This window comes from Heterodontus francisci, chromosome 5 (genome assembly GCF_036365525.1).
Source record: "Heterodontus francisci isolate sHetFra1 chromosome 5, sHetFra1.hap1, whole genome shotgun sequence".
Lineage (NCBI taxonomy): Eukaryota > Metazoa > Chordata > Chondrichthyes > Heterodontiformes > Heterodontidae > Heterodontus > Heterodontus francisci.
The window spans coordinates 60,496,321-60,517,012 of record NC_090375.1 but is presented as its reverse complement, the minus strand read 5'-3'; the positions used below and the strand labels follow the sequence as shown (position 1 = coordinate 60,517,012).

The following is a 20,692-nucleotide window of genomic DNA, read 5'->3' as shown; positions in this document are numbered from 1 at the left end:
GATTCTCCTAACCTTTCTCTTTGTTCCTTTGGTGATTATTTTAAATTTATGCCCTCTAGTTCTTGATCCACTGACTAGTGGATATAATACTTTCCATTAAAAGCTCTAATAATTTTCAGCACCTCTATCAGGTTTCCTCATAATCTCTGTGTTCTAACAAAGAGTCACAGTGTGTCTAGCTTTTCATAGCTGAAGTCTTTCCTCCCATTTACATCTTGGTAAATCTCATCTCCATGGTATGCTGCTTAAAAACTGGACATGCTATCTAAAAGGTAGTGGAAATGTAGAACTCTCTATTTCAAAAAGCTGTAGATGCTGGGGCAATTGAAATTTTCAAGACTGAGATCAGGGTATCAATGGATCTGTGTCACAGATCAGCTGTGATCTCATGAAATAGTGGATAGGCTCATGGGGCTGAAGGGCCTACCCCTGTTCCTATATCTGCACATCATGACCCCAACCCATTCAGCACCCAGCCACATGACTAGCCACATGATCTCCTTGGAGAAGCAGAAAACCCAAGGAAAGAAATTTTAGGCCAATTTAGGACAAAAACTTACTTCTGACCCTCAAAAGTGTTCACCTTCCAGGACACCTGAGTGACTGGAAACAGGTGCTCCATCTCTCACTTTCCTTCTGTATGAAGTTCTGTTAGTCAGACTCAGGGACTCGTTCCCTCCCCTTTGAATACTTTCTGCGAATTTGCACTTGCTGTTTGTGCTGCTAGCTCATTCTAGGGATCGATAGCTGTGAGACAGCATGCCTCTAACCTTGTTCCACGTTTAATTTATACCCATATACCTGAGCATCCGCAAGCTATCTAGCATGACTATGTATGTGGAGTGAATCAAATCCTTTATTACTTTAAAAAGCTCAATAAAATTTCCTCAAAGTCACTGCTTTTCTACAGTAAAAAGCCTCAGCTCTCTAGGCCTATCGTGGTAACTGAAGGCAAGTGGCCCTCCACTACATCTTTTCCAAGGCCTCCAAATTATTCACGGACAGTGGACCAAAGGGTTACTGTTACGAAGGATTACAAAAGGGTGATGTTACTGGACTAGTTACTCAGAGGCCCCGACACATGCTTTGGCGACACGAGTTCAGATCCCAGTATGGCGGCTGGTGGAATTTAAATGAAATTAATTAATAAATCTGGCATTAAAAGCTGAACTCAGTAATGGTGACCATGAAACTACGGCATTGTCGTAAAAACCCATCAGGTTCACTAATGTTCTTTAGGGAAGGAAATCTGTCGTCTTTACCCGGTCTGGCCTGCGTGTGACTCCAGACCTAAAGCAATGTGCATGACTCTGAACTGCCCTCTTGAAATGACTGAGCAAGCCACTCAGTTGCATCAAACTGCTACAGCAAAGATGAATAAGAATATTTGACCTAGGCACTGGAAATGACAACGGCACACCCTGCCCAGTCGACCCTGCCAAGTCCTTGTGTGACAATTGGGAGAGCTGCCCCAGAGACTAGTCAAGGAACACCCTGACATCATCATACTCAACGAATCATACCTTACAGCCAACGTCCCAGACTCCTCCTGTCACTGTCCCTGGGTATGTCCAGAGGTGGCGGCACAGTCCTACTCAGGCCCAACTCTTTTTCCAGTACATTGATGATTGTATCAGTGCCGTTTCCTGCTCCTGCCCCGAATGAGAAAACTTTATCAACTTTGCTTCCAGTTTCCACACTTCTCTCACCTTTACATGGTCCAACTCTGACACTTCCCTTCCCTTCCTCGACTTCTCTGTCTCCATCCCTGGGGATAGACTGTCTACTAATATTCATGAGAAGCCCACCGACTCCCACAGCTACCTCGACTACACTTCTACATACCCTGCCTCCTATAAGGGCTCCATTCTATTCTCCCAGTTTCTCCGTCTCCGACGCATCTGCTCTGATGATGCAACCTTCCAGAATAGCGCTTCTGATGTGTCTTCCTTTTTCCTCAACCGAGGATTCCCCCCACTGTGGTTGACAGGGCCCTCGACCGTGTCCGGCCCATTTCCCGCACCTCTACCCTTAGCCCTTCCCCTTCCACCCAGAACCGCGGCAGGATTCCCCTTGTCCTCATTTTCCACCCCACCAGCCTCCACATCCAAAGGATCATCCTCCGCTATTTCCGCTACGTCCAGCGTGATGCCACTACCAAATGCATCTTCCCCTGCCAGCATTCTGAAGGGATCGTTCCCTCTGCGACACCTTGGTCAACTCCTCCATTGCCCTCGACACTTCGTCCCCTTCCCACGGCACCTTTCCATGCAATCGCAGGAGGTGTAATATCTCACCTTTTACCTCCTTTCTCCTCACTATCCAAGGCCTCAAACACTCCTTTCAGGTGAAGCAGCAATTTACTTGTACTTCTTTCAATTTAGTATACTCTATTTGCTGCTCACGATGCGGTCTCCTCTACACTGGGGAGACCAGGCACAGATTGGGTGAACACTTTGTGGAACACCTCCGCTCAGTCCGAAAGCATGACCCCGAGCTTTTGGTTGCTGGCCATTTCAACACACCTCTCTGCTCTCATGCCCACATATCTGTCCTGGGCTTACTACAGTGTTCCAGTGAACATCAACGCAAGTTTGAGGAACAGCATCTCATTTACTGATTAGGCACACTACAGCCCACCGATCTGAACATTGAGTTCAATAATTTCAGAGCATGTCGGACCCCCCTTTTTTATTTTTAGTTATATTTTTTGTTTTTATTTTATTTTAGTTTCATCATTCTTTTTTATTACAATGTGCCTGCCCACTTTTTTTCATGTTTGTGTTTTTGGCTAGGGCTGTTCATTTTTCTGTCAATTAACACACTCTCTGCACTAACGCTTTGTCTTTCAGCACACTATTAAAACACCCTTTTCCTTTGCTCCATGACCTTGTCAATTATTCTCTGTGACCCTCTGTCCTATCAACACCTTCCCTTTTGTTATCTCTTGCCCCACCCCTGCTTTATTTGCTTAAAACCTATTACATTTCTAACCTTTGCCAGTTCTGATGAAAGGTCACTGACCTGAAACATTAACTCTGCTTCTCTCTCCACAGATGCTGCCAGACCTGCTGAGTATTTCCAGCATTTCTTGTTTTTATTTCAGATTTCCAGCATCTGCAGTATTTCACTTTTACTAACACACCTGCTCACTGCTCAGTTTGGGTTCTGCCAGGGCCACTTGGTCCCAGACCTCATTAGAGCTTTGGTTCAAACATGGACAAAAGAGTTGAATTTCAGAGGTGAGTTGTGAATTACTGCCCTTGACGTTAAGGCAGCATTTGACCCAGTGTGGCATCAAGGAGCCCGAGCAAAATTGAAGTCAGTGGGAACTGGGGAAAATTCTCCACTGGTTGGAATCATACCTAGCACAAAGGAAGCTGGTTGTGGTTGTTGGAGGACAAATATCTAAGCCCCAGGACATCACTGCAGGAGTTCCTCAAGATAGTATCCTAAGCCCAACAATCTTCTGCTTCATCAATGACCTTCCCTTCATCAAAAGGTCAGAATTGAGGATGTTCGCTGACTATTGCAGTGTTCAGTACCATTCATGATTCCTCAGATACTGAAGCAGTCCGTATCCACGTGCAGCAAGACCTGGACAACATTCAGGCTTGTGCTGATAAATGGCAAGTGATATTCTTGCCACACACATGCTAGGCAATGACCAACTTCAACAAGAGAGAATCTAACCACCTCCCCATGACATTTAATGGCATTACCACTGCTGAATTCCTCACCATCAACATCTTGCGGGGTTAACATTGACCAGAAACTTAACTGGGCCAGCCGTATAAATAAACTGTGGCTACAAGAGCAGGTCAGAGGCTGGAAATTCTGTGACGAGTAACTCGCGTCCTGACTTCTCCAAAGCCTGTCCACCATCTACAGGCACAAGTCAGCAGCATGATGGAATACTTTCCTTGCCTGGCTGAGTGCAGCTCTAGCAACACTCAGGAAGCTCGACACCAGCTAAGACAAAGCAGCCTGCTTGATCGGCAGTCCCTTTACCACTGGTGCACAGTGGCAGCAGTGTGTACCATACACAAGATGGATTGCAGCAACTCGTCAAGTCTCCTTGGACAGCACCATCCAAACCCGTGACCGCTGCCACCTAGAAGGACAAAGGCAGTAGACGCATGCGAACACCACCACCTGGAAGCACCCCTCCTCCATACTAGCTTGGAACTATATTGTTGTTCCTTCACTGTCGCTGGGTCAAAATCCTGGAATTCCCTTCCTAACGGCACTTTGGGTGTACCTAACCAGATGGACTGCAGCAGTTTAAGAAGGCAGCTTGCTGTCACCTCCTTGAGGGCAGTTCGGGATGGGCAACAAAGGCTGGCCTTAACAGCGACGCTCACATCCCGTGAAAAACTGGACACAGTATTCCAGAGGAGGCCTAACCAAGGACTTGAACAGTATTTCATGTTTTGCGTTTAATCCTGATGGTGATCTTGAGAGGGAATCATGGCTGATTTTCCAGGCCACAACTAGGTGTTCTAAACTTGAGTGTAGCAACCGTAACCCTCCCATTCTGACCTGGATCAGATATTTCAGTACAGTCCAGTGAACCTCCTGGCCTGCATGGCTGAGGTACTTGTTAGCCATAGCTCAGTGGGTAGCACTCTTGCCTCTTGAGTCAAAAGGTTGTGGGTTCAAGTTCCACTCAGGACTTGAGCACAACAATTTAGGATGACACTCCAGTGCAGGACTAAGGGAGTGCTGCACTCTGAGACGTTAAACCAAGGCCCTGTCTGCTTTCTCAGGTGGGCGTAAAAGATTCCATGGCACCAATTTGAAGAAGTGCTGGGGAGGTATCCCTGGTCCATATTTGACCCTCAATTAACAGCCCAAAAACAGCTTATCTAGTCACATTGCTGTTTGTGGAAATTTGTTGTGCATAAATTGGCTGCTGCACTTCCTACATTACAACAGTGACCGCACTTCAAAAGAACTTCATTGGCTATAAAGCACTTTGGGATGTCTGCTGGTCGTGAAAGGTGCTATATAAATGCAAGTCTTTTTGCTCAGGAAAAATGTAAGTGAAGTCTTGAATGTCTTTTTTTTTTGTTTTTACCCCCCTTCATTTTATTTTTCAGGCTTCTGATTTTCTTTCTAAAGCATTGAATAGTCCGGACCTTAAGGCTGTGAATGAGGCTGTGGGAATACTACAGGAGATAGGTGAGTGCGAGGGGATTGGAAATTTGTTGAAGGGTGCTGCAAGTGATTTTCACAGCTGCCTTGATAAGAATTTGCATAAGGAGGCCTCTGCATTGATCCTCAATAGCTCAGTAAGTTTATCTGATGAGATGTTGAGCCATACAGACCAGAAAGTTCCCTGATTTAATTCCCATTCTGTGCTAAACTGTTTCAGTGGTAAAGTTGACCAGGGTTCCCATTCATAGACCCACCCTGTGCATGTGTATGCAGGATGGGACCTGGCTGTGCTTTCTCAACCCATTCTGGGGTCATAGATTCATGAAGAATAGATTCTGCTGCAATAACAGTAGTTGAGGATACCACAATGGCCTCAGCACCACAGGGATTCCTATTCAATTCCTGTAAAACTAAATATCTACCAGAGGCAACACTTTCAGGAGTATTTAAAATAAAAACCTCTGCTGCTAACTCCTCGCTGTTTGTTGACTGAAATTGGGAGTCTGATGAGCCCTGGCGGATTGTGCCACTGCCATGTTAGCATGATGTTCCTGAACTCCTGCAGCCCCACGATTGCAAGTAATGGAGCTATTCCTTGATGCTTTATGGTCTTTTTCCTTTGGTTTTGTAATAATGAAGGGGGATTTATACCACAACATGCTTGGAGTATACTCCTCAACTGTAACTCGGTTTTCACCTGTAGATTAATGAATCATTTTTATTGAGTTATTTGGTAAATACAGTTGCCTTCCTCAGCTGTACTGAACAAAAAGACAAACGTTTAATCTGAGTCTGGATTCTGCCAGAACTGGGGTGCTGCAATTGGAATCAGTGAAGGGGGGAAAAAAAATCAAGCCTTCAAGAGGGTTTGGATGTCAGGTGTGTACAAGATTGGCTGGAAATTTCCTGTATGATGTAGGGTAATGTGAGGAACAGCCACTTGCATGGTGAAACTTACGGAAACAAACTCCAGTTCTGTGTCATTGAGTTCCAAAGAGGAGAATGGAGAAAATTCTAGCTGGAGATTTTAATTCTGTTGCTGCAAATGTAAGTAGCTTTGGTTACTATAATCCCACCCCCCACACTTCTATGTCATCTAGTTTTAGTTGTAGTACCAAGACTGACGCTTGAGGAGAATTCACCAACATTTCTCCCCTTTTGCTCCACTACAGGAGTGCTCGATGAAGATGAATCTCTCACTTTTCTTGGGCAGCGTCTGGCCCACATCTCCACAGACCCGCGGCTGGCAAAGGCGATCATCATGGCCTCCATTTTCCGCTGTCTGTCCCCTGTACTGATGGTTGTTGCATGTCTGACTCGAGATCCATTTGTAAACAGCTTGCTGAACAGGGCTGAGGTTATGAAGGTAAGAAAAGAGATCAGGTGATTGGGCAAATATACCTGGGTTTTTTTTTAATTTTTGTGCTCAGGTTGTGAGATGCAGCATATTTCCCTAATCAAACTGGAATCTGGGTTTGAGCCTGGGTCAGAGGACTGGTTTGGGGGCTGGTGAAGGAGAGCCTTTTTTACTGTCTTTGCTCTCCATCTGTCTGCACAACCCTGAATGAGGTCAACAGCACTTCCCCCGGCAGCCCCCCCCCGCACCTCGCCCCCCCCAACCTTTCCTCAACATGCACAGGATTGAATTCGTGCCTCTCTATTTCCCTAATTCTAATTTATATAAAAAATCTCTTAAGATTAACCAAAGGATTATTTTTTGGGGTGGAAGTGCTCTGATTCCAAAATGCAAACTCCACCTTCCTCACCTCTTTTAAGACTTCTTAAAGCTTACGTCTTTGACAAAGCTTTTGGTCACCTCTCCTGATGTCATTGTCTTTAGCTCAGTATCAATTCTTCTATCACTATGCTCCTTTGAAGTGCTTTGGAGCATTTTGTTTAAAAAAAAACTAATGTTTTTGGCACTGTGCAGAGATTCAGATGTCTGCTGGCAGGAGCTGCATGGTTTCCCATCATCCTCTAGTATCCTGTCAATCACACCTTCCTCATCAAGGCAGCTGTTTGATTTGGCTGCTCCGTGCTGCCAGATCAGAAGAGACTTGCTGAAGTTTCTTTGAATAAAAGATGAATCTGGTTATTTTTGGACTGTGGGGGAGGGTATTTCTACACAAGCAAATGCTACTTTTCATGAAATGTTAATGTTTAGGGTAAAAATAAATCTTTGCAATTTATCAATGCAGGAAAAGATATGATATTGTACCCAGGCTTTTGTAACATCATTACTGGAGCTGTTCAGATCTCCCTCGTACTTTGTTCTGCTGTGAGGCAGTTTTGTTTTAAGTGTTTGATTTGTTTAATTTGGGACATGTGTGTATGTATATATGCTGTGTGTTTGCACATGTGGCCGGCTGTGTGTGTGTTTGCACATGTGTCCGGCTGTGTGTGTGTTTGCACATGTGTCCGGCTGTGTGTGTGTTTGCACATGTGTCCGGCTGTGTGTGTTTGCACATGTGGCCGGCTGTGTGTGTGTTTGCACATGTGTCCGGCTGTGTGTGTGTTTGCACATGTGTCCGGCTGTGTGTGCATTTGCATACACATGTGGGCGAGCGTGTGTAAAGGCCTGCTCAAGTCACAAAAGAAAACCTGACCCGTACCCCATCGAATCCGATCCTGACCCGGCCCGAGTCCCTCCATTTTCCCCCTGAGCCCGACCCGACCAACGCAATGTCCCCTTTGTTTACCTTCCGACTCCAAATCTTCAGGAAGCTGCAGCATGAGCGTGATGACGTCATAGAGACACTCACACGCTCACTGCGCAGACTCAGAATTTCCCTGCTTTACGTCCCGGACTCTCAGCTCAGGTAAGTTTTAACTTTTAACACTTAGCTGTATTTCTTGCTGTGTGTGTCCGACCTGAGCCTCAAAGCCGGACCCGGAAGAGCGGCCTGACCCAATCCAAACCCAACATGTGTTGGGTCGGGTACCAGGCCTTTAAGTGTGTGTGTTTATGGACATGTGGGTTTGTGTGTGTGTTTATGGACATGTGGGTTTGTGTGTGTGTTTATGGACATGTGGGTTTGTGTGTGTGTTTATGGACATGTGGGTTTGTGTGTGTGTTTATGGACATGTGGGTTTGTGTGTGTGTTTATGGACATGTGGGTTTGTGTGTGTGTTTATGCACATGTTGGTTTGTGTGTGTGTGCGCGTGTGTGTTTATGCACATGTGGGTTTGTGTGTGTGTGCGCGTGTGTGTTTATGCACATGTGGGTTTGTGTGTGTGTGCGTGTGTTTATGCACATGTGGGTTTGTGTGTGTGTTTATGCACATGTTGGTTTGTGTGTGTGTGCGTGTGTGTTTATGCACATGTGGGTTTGTGCGTGTGTGTTTATGCATGTGTGTTTATGCACATGTGGGTTTGTGCGTGTGCGTGTGTGTTTATGCACATGTGGGTTTCTGCGTGTGTGTTTATGGACATGTGGGTTTCTGCGTGTGTGTTTATGGACATGTGGGTTTCTGCGTGTGTGTTGATGGACACGGTGGGTTTCTGCGTGTGTGTTGATGGACACGGTGGGTTTCTGCGTGTGTGTTGATGGACACGGTGGATTTCTGCGTGTGTGTTGATGGACACGGTGGGTTTCTGCGTGTGTGTTGATGGACACGGTGGATTTCTGCGTGTGTGTTGATGGACACGGTGGGTTTCTGCGTGTGTGTTGATGGACACGGTGGGTTTCTGCGTGTGTGTTGATGGACACGGTGGGTTTCTGCGTGTGTGTTGATGGACACGGTGGGTTTCTGCGTGTGTGTTGATGGACACGGTGGATTTCTGCGTGTGTGTTGATGGACACGGTGGGTTTCTGCGTGTGTGTTGATGCACGTGAGGGGGTGTGTGCACGTCTGTGCATATGTCTATATACGTGTATTTGCATAGTTTGGTTCAACGTTTATCTAATATTTTCCCCCACACTCTGCTAAATCCCTAAACTTATCGGCTTGGGCACTGAGCAGCTAGCATTAGAAGACTTGCCCCTAAAAGCAAGATTTTCCTAAAAACTAGCTGGTTCCCTAATTTCCTTCAGGGAAGGGAAACCTCCACCCCTACCTGGTGTGGCCTGCACAGAGCTCACATAGCCTCTGAGTCCCTCCCAGTGACCTCAGTGAGTCTCTTCCTGATTTGACAATGTTGAGCAGCCAAATTAAATGGCTTCCTTGATGAGAAGGGGTTGATTGACAGGAGACCAGAGGATATTGAGAAAACTGCATTGCCACCAATACATGTTTAGGTCTGTGCACTGTTAACCCCTCATATGCCAAGAGGACAACTACTTGTATTCATATAGTGCTTTTAACGTAGGAAGACATCCCCTGTGCTTAACAGAAATGTAATCATGCTAAAAAGAACTTATTGGGGCAGATGACTAAGCTTGGTCGGAGTGGTGATGATTAGAGATGGACAAGAAATACTGATTAATCACAATTACCTGCATCCTAACAACAAAAAAAATCCAAATCAATTGAACAATAATCTAGTATTTCTGCTTCTACCCCACAATGTTCTGAGAACAATCTGCAAGATGGCTTTTGGGCAGTCTTCTCCCTAGGGAGCTCCTCACTGTGCATCTTTATTCCTGGTCATCTGTTCTTTCTCTCTCTAAATCCTCTCTTCTGTTTAAGTTCCACTGATTCTAACAGAGGGTGCATTTTATCCCAAACTTAAAGTTCGCTATTAGTTTAAATTACCTCTGTCTTTTAGTTCAAACTCCATCCCCTAACCTTGCCTTGTGAGCTCTGGTAAAGATCTGGAAAAGACCTGCGTGTGACTTTTCTTTAAGCTTGGCTTCAAATTCCTAGACTTCTCTGGACATCAAGACCATGCTTCTGTGCCAGACAACACTGACATAAACCATAAGACACTACTTCTGTCTTTAATGTGCTGCATTTTGCTCTGTGAGCTGTGGAAAAGAACTCTGATGACAGTTCATTAAAGCTTCATGTTGACTCAATCCTACCTACATCGATATCCTACGACGGGACTTCCGACTTTAACTCTAGACCCCTTACTATCTCCTATTTATTTCCCATATGTCGTTAATGTCAAGTTTTTATGTATCCTAATTTTTATGTAACCAGGCCTACGTAATTTGAGCTTTCCCTGAATCAATTTTGCGTGTCCGTTTTGACTGCCGCTCCAGACCCGAGGCTATCACTTTTTACACTTTTGCAATTTTTTCAAACTTATTTTCTCCTTACCCCTCAGAGGGAGGTTAGAGGAGGCTGTGGCATAATGTTACTGGACTAGTAATCCAGAGGCCCAGGCTGATGCTCTGGGGGCACAGATTCAAGTCCTACCATGGCAGCTGGTGGAATTTAATAATACAGTTAATAAATATGGAATTAAAAAAAAGCTAGTGACAATGAAACCATTGTTAATTGTCTTAAAAACCCATCTGGTTCACTCATGTCCTTTAGAGAAGGAAATCTGCCGTCCATACCTGGCCTAGCCTACATGTGACTCCAGACCCACTGCAATGTGGTTGACTCTTAAATGCCCTCTGCCGAGCCAGCCACTCAGTAGTATCAAACTGCTAGAGAAAAGTCTAAAAGGAATGAAACTGGACAGACCACATTCTACCCACGGTGAACTTGAGGCTATCCAAAACTTGGCTGCCTGTGTCCTATCACACACCAAGTTCTGTTCACCTATCACGCCTTTGCTCGCTGGCTACATTGGCTCCCAGTCTAGCAAAGTCTTGATTTTAAAATTTTCATCCTTGTTTTCAAGGCTCTCTGTGCCCTCGTCCCTTGCTTTCTCTGTAATCTCCTCTAGCCCCGCAACCTTCTGAGATATCTACGCTCCTCTAATTCTGACCTCTTGTGCATCCCTGATTTTAATCGCTCCACTTTTGGTGCCTAGGCCCCAAGCTCTGCCATACCCTCCCTACACTTCGTCGCCTCTCTACCTCACTTTTCTCCTTTAAGACACTCCTTAAAATCTATCTTTTAGACCAAGCTTTTGGTCATCTGACTTAATATCTCTTTATGTGGCTCGTTTGTAGTATATATAAATGATTTGGAGGAAAATGTAGCTGGTCTGATTAGTAAGTTTGCGGACGACACAAAGGTTGGTGGAGTTGCGGATATTTATTTTATTTTATTTTATTTAGAGATACAGCACTGAAACAAGCCCTTCGGCCCACCAAGTCTGTGCCGACCAAGAACCACCCATTTATACTAACCCTACAGTAATCCCATATTCCCTACCATCTACCTACACTAGAGGCAATTTACAATGGCCAATTTACCTATCACCTACAAGTCTTTGGCGGTGGGAGGAAACCGGAGTACCCGGCGAAAACCCACACAGACACAGGGAGAACTTGCAAACTCTGCACAGGCAGTACCCAGAATTGAACCCGGGTCCCTGGAGCTGTGAGGCTGCGGTGCTAACCACTGCGCCGGATTGTCAGAGGATACAGCAGGATATAGATCGGTTGGGGACTTGGGCGGAGAAATGGCAGATGGAGTTTAAGCTGGACAAATGTGAGGTAATGCATTTTGGAAGATCGAATACAGGTGGGAAGTATACAGTAAATGGCAGAACCCTTCGCAGTATTGACAGGCAGAGAGATCTGGGCATACAGGTCCACAGGTCACTGAAAGTGGCAACGCAGGTGGATAAGGTAGTCAAGAAGGCATACGGCATGCTTGCCTTTATCAGTCGGGGCATAGAGTATAAAAATTGGCAAGTCATGCTGCAGCTGTACAGAACTTTAGTTAGGCCACACTTAGAATATTGTGTGCAATTCTGGTCGCCACACTACCAGAAGGACGTGGAGGCTTTGGAGAGGGTACAGAAGAGGTTTACCAGGATGTTGCCTGGTCTGGAGGGCACTAGCTATGAGGAGAGGTTGGATAAACTTGGATTGTTTTCACTGGAACGACGGAGGTGGAGGGGCGACATGATTGAGGTTTACAAAGTTATCAGTGGCATGGACAGAGTGGATAGTCAGAAGCTTTTTCCCAGGGTGGAAGAGTCAGTTACTAGGGGACATAGGTTTAAGGTGCGAGGGGCAAAGTTTAGAGGGGATGTGCGAGGCAAGTTCATTTACACAGAGGGTGGCGAGTGCCTGGAACTTGCTGCCGGGGGAGGTGGTGGAAGCAGGTACGATAGCGACGTTTAAGAGGCATCTTGACAAATACATGAATAGGAAGGGAATAGAGGGATATGGTCCCCGGAAGTGCAGAAGGTTTTTAGTTTAGACAGGCATCAAGATCGGCGCAGGAGGGTCGAATGGCCTGTTCCTGTGCTGTACTGTTCTTTGTTGTCATGTTTTGTTTTATATTGCTCATGTGAAGCACCCTATGGTTTTTTATTGCATTAGAGGTGCTATATAAATACAAGTTGTTGATGTAACATCTGCACCATTCAGAGGTATTTTATGTGATGCTCTCTTACCCAAACTAAGTTCCTAAACTCCTCAGCTGAGCTGTTGAAGTGGGGGTGGGTGTAGGTACATTGGAGGGGTTGTTGCACTCTTTCTTGTGGAGCACATTGCCAGAGGGATCAGGTCAGCTGTGTGTTCTGGCAAGACCTATATGGAGGGAATCATGTCCTCAAATTTCAAGCTCTGTATTTCCTATAAATATAGTGGATTACATACAAGGCCATTTTTGAGCAGGCCTTTGGGTTTTTTAGTGATACCAAAAAATTAATTTATTATCTTGAAAGTTAGGGGTCTGCAGTGAATGAAGTTTAATCTTTAACATCCATTCCTGTGTATCGCCTAGACCAGCCCCTCCCTCCACCACTCACCCTGTGGTTGATAATGGTGGCAACGAACTACGCAGGAAGATCAAAGGCTCATTTCATGCTCTGTTGTGACTTAGCTGGTCTCAGTGGGGGCACTAGTACAGTAGAAACAGTTAGCTTCAATGTTGTTGGGAAAGGGAGGGAAAAAAAAAACACAACGTCCAATTATTCTCAGGTCACCCATGGTGAAATGTGGATATCGGATGAGGACGTAATGAGGATTGACTGCAACGCCCCTTGTTTCGAAAGTGCCGACTGGACTCTGGAACTGCTAAGTATTGGTTAGGAACATAAGAGCAGGAGTAGGCCACTCAGCCCTTCAAGCCTGCTCCGCCATTCTAGATCATGGCTGATAGTCTACCTCAACGCCATATTCTCGCACTAGCCCCAAATCCCTTGATAGGGACTTGACTTGAGCAACTAGAAATCTATTGATCTCTGTCTTGAACTTACTCAGTGACTGAGCTTCCACCACCCTTTGCGGCAGATAATTCCAAACAGAAACATAGGAACTTTGGTGGAGCTAAGTGGCTTACTCGGCCACTTCCGAAGCCAGTTTAGATTTAACCATGCTGGTGTGGTACTGTAGTCACATACAGGCCAGAATGGACTAAGAACGGGAGATTTCTTTCCCTAAAAGATATTAATGAATCAGTTAGGCTTTTATTTTCAGTTTTTTATTTAAACTGAATTCAAATTCTCAGACTGTAATGGTGGAATTGGCACTCGCGTTCCCTGGAATATTAGGTCAGCAACATTTCCAATACGCTACATTTCTTATGCCAAGCACTATGGTATGTTTTTGAGAGACACTATAATCTATCCAGCACAGAAGGAGGCTGATCAGCCCAAGGTTCCTGTGTCGGCTGATTGAAACAGCACACCAATTAGTTCTGTTCCCCTACTCTTTACCTATAGACCTGCATCTTTTTTTCTTGTATATAAATAACTCTCTGTTGAATATTGCTCTTGAATCTGCTTCCACCACCGTTTCAGTGTATTCCAGATCGTAACTCACTGCACTTAATAAAAACTTTCATTACCCTTCATTTGCCAATTATCTCAACATCGGTATCTTCCTGTTACCAATCATCTTGCCAGTGGAAACCGAGTAGTTGGGCGAAACTATCAAAATCCTTCATAATGTTAAACAGCTGTTAAATCTCCCTTTAACCTTCTCTGCTCTGAGGAGAATAATCCCATCTTTTCTAGTCTTTCCAAGTTGTTGTCTTGCTCTGTAGGCTAAAGCAAACCTGAGTGGGGAGAGCCGAAGTGATCACATGGCATTTATTAAAGCTGTTGAAGGCTGGAAGAAAGTCCTGCAGGAGCGGGACGCAGACTCCAAGAAGGAGTACTTGGAAGAGAACATGCTGTACGCTCCAAGCCTCCGCTTCATTCACGGTAGGTTGGACAGTCTGCAGTAAAGAGTTTAGAGTTGGAGGAATTAGACTCATAGCATAAGAAATAGGAGATGGAATGTGCAGTGTAAGTGTGCAAGGACATTTCCCAGTCTGTCAATCTGAAAATGACCCATTTATTCATACTCTGTTTTCTGTACGTTAACCAATCCTTAATCCATAATATTACACCCAATTCCATGAGTTCTAATTCTGTGCACTAAATTTGTGTGGCACCTTATTGAATGCTTTTTGAAAATCCAAATACACTGATTCACTGGTTGCCCCCTTATCTGTCCCACTATTTACATCCTGAAAAAAATTCTCCCAGATTTGTAAAACACTATTTCCCTTTCAGAAATCCATATTCATTGCTTAGTCATATTATGACTTTCTAAGTGCTGTATTACCACATCCCTAATAATAGATTCTAGCATTTTTGTTAGGCCATAGTTCCCCGTTTTCTCTCTTCCTCCTTTTTTAAATAGTGAGGTTATGTTTGCTACCTTCCAATCTTTGGGAACTGTTCTAAGCTCTAAGGAATTCTCGAAGATCAAAACCAATGAATGCATCTACTATCTCTCAGCTATCTCTTTTCAAACCCTAGGATGCAGGTCATCAGGTCCGGGAATTTGTTGTCACTTAGGACCGTTAATTTCTCCAGTATATTTATTTTACTTGTAATGATTTCTTTAAGTTCCTCATTCTTGCTCTATCCTTGGTTCCCCATTATTTCTGGGATTTTTTGTGTCTTCTATCATGAAGATGGATACAAAGTATTTTGTTTATAATCTCTGTCATTTTGTTATTCCCGATTATAATTTCACCAGTCTTTGCCTCTAATGGACGCACGTTTACTTTCACTCATCTCTTCCTATTTACATACCTATAGAAACATTTGCAGTCTGTTTTTATGTCTTTTGCTAGTTTACTGTCATAATCTCGCTGGACGCTGTGCTTCAGCAGGCCCTTTATTGCAACCCTGTCTGCTCTACTGGACGACTTTTGAAATTGAAACTGGTTAAACAAGTCCCAGTTATGATTCTAGACACAGTTTTTTGTTATAGGAAATGTTGCACATTGCCCGTAATAATAAAATGCATCTCCAGTAGCCACTGGCACTGCTTAATCAGTTTCAATCTCCAAAGTCTTCCAAAAGTTCCAGAGTGCTGGTTGGACTTCCTTAGGAGTGCTTGCTCAGCTATGTACATCCCACCTTAGAGTGAGGATTCTAATCTTGGAGGAAGTCCAGCCATGTTTTACCAGGGATAAAGGGACTGATCTCCAATGTCTGGTAAAGTTGAGGAGAGTGGCAAAAGAGGTGTTTAAAATAATTAAAGTACCTGAACAAGGGGAATCCAGAACAATGAAGACATAGTCTGAGAATTTGAGCTGAACCGGCTAAAATGAGAGTTGTGTGAATTTGGAATAAAAGTGTTTTTGTCGAGGTTCATCCTGAGCAGCTCTGTAACACAGGATTCTGTGCTCTATGGGCTATTCCCAGGGACGCACACCAAGATAAACATCAACTGCTGCTGGAGGACCATTAGCTTGGTGAAAGATGCTCTTTGGTTTGCCTGAAACTTGCTGGTCTTCCAGCGGAAAGAGTTGTCTGCAACCGAGTGTTGCAGACTGGCACATTCCAAAGTCCAGGACTAAGTGCTGAGGGACGCACTAAAGCTTGGGGCAGCCGCAGCAAAGGCTCAAAGGGGAAAGGCCACTGTGTAAGGCCCTCCCGCCATAGTATACTGAGTGGCTGGAATCCGTGTAAAACCCCTCGGGTTTATGCACCAAAAGTGTTTTTGCAACTGTATGTTGCATGTAAAATGAAATGGAAAGAGTTGTGAGGCACCTCATGTCTGTATCAAAGGAATCTGATCTCTATTTCTGAAATGTCAGATTTGAACTGTTTTGTTATGTATTTCTTTTACAAATTTTTATGAATAAAGTATATTTTTTGGAAAAAAAGACTGAACAGGCCAATTCTCGACTCGCAGATCTTTGACACATGAGGCAGGATGTCCCACAAGGTAGTGGGATCTGGAGTACAGGATATGCTTCCTTTCCTTCTCTGCCGCCGCTCTGCCTCATCAAGGCATTTGCTCAAAGCATGATGCAGCTTGATGGACAAGTTGTCGCCATTTTGAACGATTGGTAGCAAGCTCCTCCCAGTCATCAATGTCAATGCTGCCGTGCTTCAAAGAGAGCTTCAAAGTGTCTTTGAAGCATTTGCCTTGTCCTCCCCTGGAACGTGGCCATTTGAGAGTTGAGAAACCAGGACCTGGTGGGGGAGACGGTTTCCGGCCATCCGGACATCGTGTCCAGTCCATTAGAGTTGGTTTTGCAGGGGTTTTGCCTGAAAGCTTGTGGAACTGGCTTCAAAAAGGACATTAGCGTTTGTTCAATGGTCCTCCCATTGAATCTGGAGGATGTGACGGAGGCATTGCTGATTACATTTCTCTAGCGCTCTTGCATGTCGGTGGTACACAGTCCAGGTCTCACTGCAGTACAGGAGTGTGGTGTCTAAACTGCTCTATACACTAGGACTTTTGTTGACTTGCAGAGGTCTTAGTTGTCAAACACATGCTGCTGTAGTTTGTAGAAAGCTGAGCTGGCGCAGCTGATCCGGTGTTGGATCTCCTCATCAATGGTGGCTTTTTGAGAGAGGTGGCTACCAAGGTATGGGAAGTACTCAACATATTGCAAAGTCTCTCCTTCACATAAATGGGAGGTGGAACACTCGGCTGACCAGGCGTGGGCTGATATGAGTTTTATTTTGGCAACATTTAAGAACAGGCCGAGTCTCTTGTATGCAGAATTGAAGAGATCGAGTGTGGCTTGCACATCTGGTGCAGCGTTGGCAACGGTGCTGCAGTCATCTGTAAACTGTAGGTATGTATGTCTATGGTAGCCAGTTTAGTTTTGGGACAGAGGCGACTGAGATGAAAAAGTTTTCCATATAGGCAATATTTAATATTCACACCAGAGGGCAGCTGATCTTTCATGAGGTGAATAGCCACTGTCAGGTAGATTGTAAATAATATTGGGGTTATCACACAGCCTTGCTTGACACAGGGCTGGAATTTGAAGGCATCTGTTTCAGATCTTCCATTCAAGACAGTTGCAATCATATCATCATGGGGCATTTGCAGGATTGCAGTGACGTTTCTTGGACATCCAGATCTTTGGAGCACAATCCACAGAGCCTCGTGGTTTACTGAGTCGAATGCTTTGGTCAGGTCAACGAAAGCAATGAAGAGTTCCTGTTGTCTCAACATACGATATGAGTTTGGTGAGTGGGGAGATCAGTGAAGTGGGGAGGACGTGCTCCTTTTTTCTACTTTTTTCATACTCCAGTATTTGGTTGTAACTTCAGTACAGTGGAAGGAGCTGGTTGGTGAGTAACTGGTAAACTATTCTACTTATAAATAGTCTGTAAAGTTAAGGTATGGCAGGGCAACTCAGCCGAATGGAATGTACAGCCTGTGGCGTGTGGGAAGTCATGGATGCACCATGTGTCCTAGACAAACACATCTGCAGGAAATTTCAACGGCTGCACAAGCTTGGGCTCTAGGTTTCGGAACTCTAGCAGAGGCTGGAGACACTGGTGCATGCACGAGGCAGAGAACTATGCAGATAGCACGTTTAGGGAGGTGGTCGCACCGCAGAGTAGGAGCATGAAGGCGGATAGGGAATGGGTGACCAGGCAGTCTGACAGAACCAGGCAGGTCGTGCAGAAGTTCCCCGAGACGATCTCGCTTGCTAATCAGTTTTCCATTTTGGATACTGGTGAGAGCAATGGTTCCTCAGAGGATTGCGGTCAGAGCCGAGCCCATGGCGCCGCAAGTGGCTCAGCTGTACAGGAGGGGAGGAAGAAGAGTGGAAAGACAGTAGTGAAAGGGGATTGGTTAGTTAGGGGAACAGACAGGCATTTCTGTGACTGAAGGCATGACTCCAGGATGGTATGTTGCCTCCCTGGTGCCAGGGTCAAGGATGTTGTGGAGTGGCTACAGGACATTGTTCTGGGGGAGGGTGAACAGCCAGAGGTAGTGGTGCATGTTGGTACCAATGGCATAGGTAGGAAGGGCAATGAGGTCCTGAAAGCAGATTTTAGGGAGCTAGGAAGGAGATTAAAAAGCAGGACCTCAAAAGCAGTAATCTCAGAAGTACTCCCAGTCCCACGTGCTAGTGAGCATAGGAATAGGAGGATTGAGCAATTGAACACGTGGCTGGAGAACTGGTGTAGGAGGGAGGGCATCAGATTTCTTGGACAGGTGGGACCTGTACAAAATGGATGGATTGCATCTTACCAGGACTGGGACTAATATCCTCGCAGTTAGATTTGCTACTGCTGTTGGGGAGGGTTTAAAATGGATTGGCAGGAGGATGGGAACCCGAGAGAGAGCTCAGACTGGAGGGAAGCAAAACTGGTAACTGGAAGTAGAAAAGTAGTAAGTGAAATTAGAAGATAGGTGAAGCAAAGGCAAGCATCAAATAGGATCAGAATGCAGAATAATGTTATAAAGGCAGAATTAAAGGCACTCTTATCTGAATGCACACAGCATTCGCAAAAAGGTAGATGATTTGAAGGCACAAATTGAGGTAAATGGGTTTGATTGTCATTACAGAGACATGGCTACAGGGTAACCAAGATTGGGAACTGAATATCCAAGGATATTCTTCATTTAAGAAGGATAGGCAAAAAGGAAAAGGAGGTGGGGTCGTGCTCTTACTAAGGGACGAGATCAGTACATTAGTGAAAGAGGATCTTCGATTGAAGGATCAAGATGTAGAATCAGTTTGGGTGGAGCTAAGAAAGAGCAAGGGGCAGCAAACATTGGTGGGAATTGTTTATAAGCTATCAAACAGTAGTGGTAATGTAGGGCACAGTATAAATCTGGAAATTAGAGATGCATGTAATGTGGGTAATACAGTAATAATGGGCCACTTCAATTTACATATTGACCAGGTAAACCTAATTAGCCCTAACGCTGTGGAGGATAATTCTTGGAGTGTGTATGAGATGGTTGCTGGATCAGTACATTGAAGAACCAACTGGGGATCAGGCTATTTTAGATTTAGTATTATGTAATGAGAAAGGGCTAATTAATAACCTTGCTGTAAAGGAGCCTTTGGGGAATTGACCATAATATTATGGAATTTCACATTAAGTTTGAATGTGATGAATCTGAAGCTAGGGTCTTAAATCTGAACAAGGGAAACTATGGAAGTATGAAGGAAGACTGAGTTCCTTGCAAGACGTTTTGCTAGTGCTGTTGGGGAGGAATTAAACTAGTTTGGCAGGGGGTTGGGGCCAGATGAAATGTGCCCCAGGCTGTTAAAAGAAGCCAGAGAGGAAATAGTGGAAGGTCTGACCGTCATTTTCCAGTCCTCACTGGATACAGGTGTGGTGCCGGAGGATTGGAGGACTGCTAACGTTGTACCGCTGTTTAAAAAGGGAGCGAGGAACAGACCAAATAATTACAGGTAGTCAGTCTAACCTCAGTAGTGGGTAAATTATTGGAATCAATTCTGAGAGACAGGATAAACTGTCACTTAGAAAGGCACAGGTTAATCAAGGATAGTCAGCATGGATTTGTTAAGGGAAGATCTTCTCTGACCAACTTGATTAAATTTTTTGAAGAAGTAACAAGGAAGATAGATGAGGGTAGTGCAGTTGATGTGGTCTACATGGAATTTAGCAAGGCTTTTGACAAGGTCCCACATGGCAGCCTGGTTTAAAAAAAAAAGTCCCATGGGATCCAGGGAAATGCAGCAAGGTGGATACAAAATTGACTCAGTGACAGGAAGCAAAGGGTAATTGTTGACTGGTGTTTTAGCGACTGGAGGGCTGTTTCCAGTACTGGGTCCCCTGCTTTTTGTGGTATATATTAACAATTCGGACGTAAATGTGGGCATGACCAAGAAGTTTGCAAACGACACAAAGATTGGCCGTGTGGTAGATAGCGAGGAGGATAGCTGTAGACTGCAGGAAGATATTGATGGTCTGGTCAGATGGGCAGAAAAGTGGTAAATGGAATTCAGCCTGGAGAAGTGTGAGGTGATGCATTTGGGGAGGTCAAACAAGGCAAAGGAGTACATAATTAATGGGAAAATACTGAAGTATAGAGGAGTGAGGGACCTTGGAGTGAATATCCACAGATCCTTGAAGGTAGCAGGACAGGTCGATAAGGTGGTTAAGAAGGCATATGGAATCCTTTCTTTTCTTAGCCGAGGTGTAGAATATAACAGCAGGGAAGTTATGCTGGAACTGTATAACTCATTGGTTAGGCCACAACTTGCATACTGTGAGCAGTTCTGGTCATCTCATTACAGAAAGCATGTAATTGCACTCGAGAGGGTACCGAGG

General features: G+C 44.8%; 1 protein-coding gene across 1 annotated transcript in view; it reads left to right on the top strand.

Moving 5' to 3' along the window:
• The window catches only part of dhx30 (DEAH (Asp-Glu-Ala-His) box helicase 30), a 116,714-nt gene that overhangs the window by 83,172 nt on the left and 12,850 nt on the right, over positions 1-20,692 (top strand). Inside the window, exons 13-15 of the mRNA XM_068031534.1 lie at positions 5,103-5,184; positions 6,333-6,526; positions 14,167-14,326. Coding sequence (XP_067887635.1) covers positions 5,103-5,184; positions 6,333-6,526; positions 14,167-14,326 — 436 coding nt within the window. The remainder of the gene's footprint in view (positions 1-5,102; positions 5,185-6,332; positions 6,527-14,166; positions 14,327-20,692) is intronic.